The following is a 4,607-nucleotide window of genomic DNA, read 5'->3' on the forward strand; positions in this document are numbered from 1 at the left end:
GTTCAAGATAGTCCTCATTTGAGTGCTGCATGACTGCTGCTTTTGTGGCCATGTATTAAATTCATGAATCTGCCACACATATTTGTGTTGCAAGCATGTCTGGTCAATTTGCAACATAAAGGGGTCCAATGAAATGACCATTTGGTCTTGCTTCAGTGCTTCATCAGCCCCGCTGCCATTAAAAACTTTGACTCAAATCTGCAAGAAAAATAGCTTAAATCTCGCTTTCGTGAGTGAGTAGTTTTGAGGTGAGTTCGATTAGTGGATGACTAGTTATTGTCGAACTAAAAAGAGTTAACTTTTTACAAACGTTTGTTTAACTTTCCCGTGTCCAAAATTTTTAGCTCTCGGAACATTTATCACTTCATATGTAATGGTATTAATTGACATTTACACTAATAGTAACAAGGTAGCCAATCGCTACTACTGTATATATTGTCATACAAACAGACCATAAAGGGCTGCTATATCCATCAATCTAAAGAAAAGGTTTCGATGATGTCAAGTCTAGGTCCCCAAAAGCATCGCAGATAAAGTGGACAAGCAATGCATTTAATTTGTTGGCACTTCACAGAAAGAGACAACTTTTCTAAAACCACAAAGAAGTCGTGCAGAAATCAAGTTCAACAACAGCAGAGAAAATGGTTCGTAGAAATTTAAAAGATGAATCCGTTTCAAACATGTCGATATCATGACAGATCAGCCTAATCGATTCACAGCCGTTTAATTCAATGTTCACGTCGACACAGATCGATAAGGATGTCAATCTGGTTTGCTGTGGATCACTGTATCCAACAATTTCACGTTTCTTTCTCAATAAGTACGTTTGATAGCTTCTTCCTACACATATCATTCTCACCACGTACCTAATTAATTACTTGCTCACTTTTCCTGTGAAATCAACCTGCGTAGGGTTTTGCTTTATCTTCATCTTTCTTACACGTGTGCTCACAGCACAGTACATGAAACAATCACAGCCGTTCTTCAAATTTGGCCACCCTCTATATATACCCAACTATCCCTGCTCCTACTTCCCTCAACTCAAAGAAAACACCCATCTTGGCTAGCTAGCTTTTCTTTCCTCTTGAGTACTTATATCACACTACTCCCACATTTCTGGGTGGCGCTGCTAATAAGCTAGAGCTAGCTAGTTCTTCTGAGGTCCCTTCAATCAGCTATATAGATAGCAATGGCCGGCTTAGATACTTTCAAAGACCAGCAGGTTTGTGATGATTGATTTTTTTTTCTTCTTTACTGTCCCCATTTTTACTCATTTCCATACTAGGGTTTGTCATGAATGTGTTTATTAAAACTGCCATTTACCTGTAGTAGGGCAATGCATCTAGTCATTAATTGCTAGATGCTCTACTTCTTATAAATAAAAACTTTAATCAATATTAATTATTTCAGGGCTATGAAGAAGAAAAAAACCAAACGATGACAGAAACTTGTACAATGGATGGAGCCGTTGATTGGAATGGCCGCCCTGCAATCCGAGGGAGAACTGGTTCTTGGGTTGCTGCAATTCTCATATTATGTACATAATTAACCCTAGCTAATTAAGCTCCATGTATATAGATAAACTAATTACAACATGAATTTATCTATTTAATCTCGACATGCTTTATGTGATTATACCAAAAGCCACGTCTGTACTAATTAAACCTGCAAATTTGGGTCTCAATGAGTCTATTGCCAAAACTTGGTATAGTAGTTTGGATTCTTTTCTCCATCATCAGCGTACATACTTCTTAATTTTTATTTTATTTTATTTTTTATTTTAGATGGATAGATCTCACATTTTTCACAAAATAAACAAGGCTAATCACATATTCACAGATCAATTATTTGTTCCTAAACATTATGATAATATTCTAAACCATAATTCATTATGGTATATCGTATCGTTATATGTTTCATATAGTTTTCTTTCTTTGGTCAAATTGATGTTTCATTATTGGGTAAACTTATATACAGTATATTTTTTCTCTAATATTAGTGAATCAAGGATTGGCAACATTGGCATTCTTTGGAGTAGGAGTGAACTTGGTATTGTTCTTGACAAGGGTACTGGGACAAGACAACGCTGAGGCTGCAAACAATGTCAGCAAATGGACCGGAACAGTTTACATGTTCTCTCTTCTTGGGGCTTTTCTTAGTGATTCTTACTGGGGGAGATACAAAACTTGTGCTATCTTTCAAGTTATTTTTGTCATTGTAAGTTTCTCATTACCAATCAAAATCCTAATCATAAATTCGTCGACGATAAAAATTTTTCCAGAGATTATATGAGCATAGATGATATAATTAAGCAAATATATGTTCCTGTATTGGTAAAAAATAGGTTTTTTCTTTTTTCTTTTTTCTTTTTTCATTTGGTACACAGAATTATCCAGTTACCGTTATTTATACAAAAAGTCTTTCTAGAATTCTAGTATATATTCATGTAGTTAATATCTTTTACAGGGCTTGACATTGTTGTCACTAACAACGTACCTATTCCTGCTCAAGCCTAAAGGTTGCGGTGATGAGCAATCTCCATGTGGAGACCATTCGAATTTTGAATTCGCAATGTTTTACATCTCCATATATCTCATTGCACTAGGGAATGGCGGATACCAACCTAACATAGCTACATTTGGAGCGGACCAGTTTGATGAGGACGACCTCAAAGAAGGTCACTCGAAAATTGCCTTCTTCAGCTATTTCTACTTGGCTTTGAATCTTGGCTCCCTCTTCTCTAACACAATATTAGGGTATTTTGAGGATAAAGGACTATGGACTGTAGGGTTTTGGGCATCTACAGGCTCTGCTGGCATGGCATTGATTTTGTTTCTTTGCGGAACTCCAAGGTATAGGCATTTTAAGCCTCAGGGCAATCCGCTTTCTAGGTTATGTCACGTACTGGTTGCTGCAACAAGAAAATGGAAGGTTAAGATGACGTCAGATGGAGATGACCATTTGTATGAGGAACATGGGAAACAATGCTCTGAAAATCAGAGTAGGAAAATACTTCACACCCGAGGAATCAAGTGAGTTCACATTTTTTAAGTTCTATTGAAATTTAAACTCAGTAACCATTATAGTTGTCAGATCTTCAGGGCCGAACCAGAGATTTTCGAAGAACTTTAAAAGTTGAACCCTCTAATGGTATTATGCATTCTTTTTTTTTTCCCTCTTTTTTTTTTTCCATAAGAATTTTCCTGAAATAAATTAATAAACTCTAAATCAAACAATAAAATAGCAAACAAAACGTAATATTCAAAATATTTGGGCTTGAGGCAATAGTCTCTTGGGACTCTCCTCAGGTCTCGGTCTGCGGATCTCGATTAATTAATTCTCGATCTATTTCTAAACAAGATTCATGTTATTCAACAGGTTCTTGGATAGGGCAGCAATCGTCACATCAGAGGAGTTGAACCAAATAGACAGATGTTCTCCAAATCCATGGCGGCTTTGCACAGTGACACAAGTAGAAGAAGTTAAATGCGTACTGAGATTACTTCCAATTTGGCTATGTACGATACTATACTCAGTTGTTTTCACACAAATGGCCTCCCTCTTTGTAGAACAAGGTGCTGTAATGAAAACCACCATCTCCAAGTTCCACATTCCCCCAGCGAGCATGTCAAGTTTCGACATTCTCAGCGTGGCAACTTTTATCTTCATTTACCGGCGAGTTCTCGACCCACTCATTGCCAAGGTAAGGAAAAAAGGACTCACTGAGCTTCAAAGAATGGGGATTGGTCTTGTCATTGCCATCATGTCTATGATCTCAGCAGGAGTTGTGGAGTGTTTTAGGTTAAAATATGCAAGAACAAATTGCGCCGCTACCGGTTGTGAGAGTTCAAGTTCGTTGAGCATATTTTGGCAAGTTCCTCAATATGTGCTCGTCGGAGCTTCCGAAGTGTTCATGTACGTGGGTCAGCTTGAATTCTTCAATAGTCAAGCACCTGATGGGTTAAAGAGCTTTGGTAGTGCACTATGCATGACTTCAATATCACTTGGAAACTATGTGAGTAGTTTACTGGTTACGATAGTGATGAAGTTTTCTAGTAGGGATGATATGAGTGGATGGATCCCTGGAAACCTTAACAACGGTCATCTGGAAAGGTTTTACTTTCTCTTAGCAGCTTTGACTACTGCTGATCTCATGGTCTATATAGTTTGTGCCAAGTGGTACAAGTATATCAAGTTTGAAGCAAAGGGAGGAGATGACCGCAATGAAAATATTAGGCAAGGTGAACTTAGAGTCTGATCATTTTCGGAAATATTTAGTGTGCGGGCTACTAAACTAATAAAGTAAAGATGAATGGGATAAGTCGTACAACTTATTTCGGTAAAATCTTTCTTTAATTATTATATTGAACTGTTAATGCAATATAAGCTCGTGAGTGGAACTCAGAACATCCCACTTTCAAATGGGATTGAGACGAATGCATTTAGACCATATGATACTGGGCCACTTCTTTCGGTAAAACAAACATTTCTTGCGGTGAAACTAGAGAGATGCTTTTCCATTTCTTCGAGTTGAGCAAAATGTGTTGTAAAAATTATATCATCTGCATAAGAAATAAATTACATTTCTTTATTTTTACCATCAACTA

General features: G+C 37.1%; 1 protein-coding gene across 1 annotated transcript; it reads left to right on the forward strand.

Moving 5' to 3' along the window:
* Positions 1-1,027: 1,027 nt before the first annotated feature.
* Positions 1,028-4,607, forward strand: LOC112194449 (protein NRT1/ PTR FAMILY 7.2). Its single transcript, XM_024334689.2, has 5 exons — positions 1,028-1,222; positions 1,411-1,537; positions 2,000-2,217; positions 2,467-3,032; positions 3,379-4,607. Exons 1-5 carry the CDS (start codon positions 1,190-1,192, stop codon positions 4,256-4,258), a joined length of 1,824 nt encoding a protein of 607 aa, XP_024190457.1. The 5' UTR covers positions 1,028-1,189; the 3' UTR covers positions 4,259-4,607.

Source organism: Rosa chinensis, chromosome 1 (assembly GCF_002994745.2).
Source record: "Rosa chinensis cultivar Old Blush chromosome 1, RchiOBHm-V2, whole genome shotgun sequence".
NCBI classification, from domain to species: Eukaryota; Viridiplantae; Streptophyta; class Magnoliopsida; order Rosales; family Rosaceae; genus Rosa; species Rosa chinensis.

Excerpts from the sequence above, each read along its gene's own strand:
- LOC112194449 (XM_024334689.2), top strand. The coding sequence starts at position 1,190 with ATGGCCGGCTTAGATACTTTCAAAGACCAGCAG. Across the intron at positions 1,223-1,410 it reads ATACTTTCAAAGACCAGCAG|GGCTATGAAGAAGAAAAAAA; the intron begins GTTTGTGATGAT and ends TAATTATTTCAG. Across the intron at positions 1,538-1,999 it reads TGCTGCAATTCTCATATTAT|TGAATCAAGGATTGGCAACA; the intron begins GTACATAATTAA and ends CTCTAATATTAG.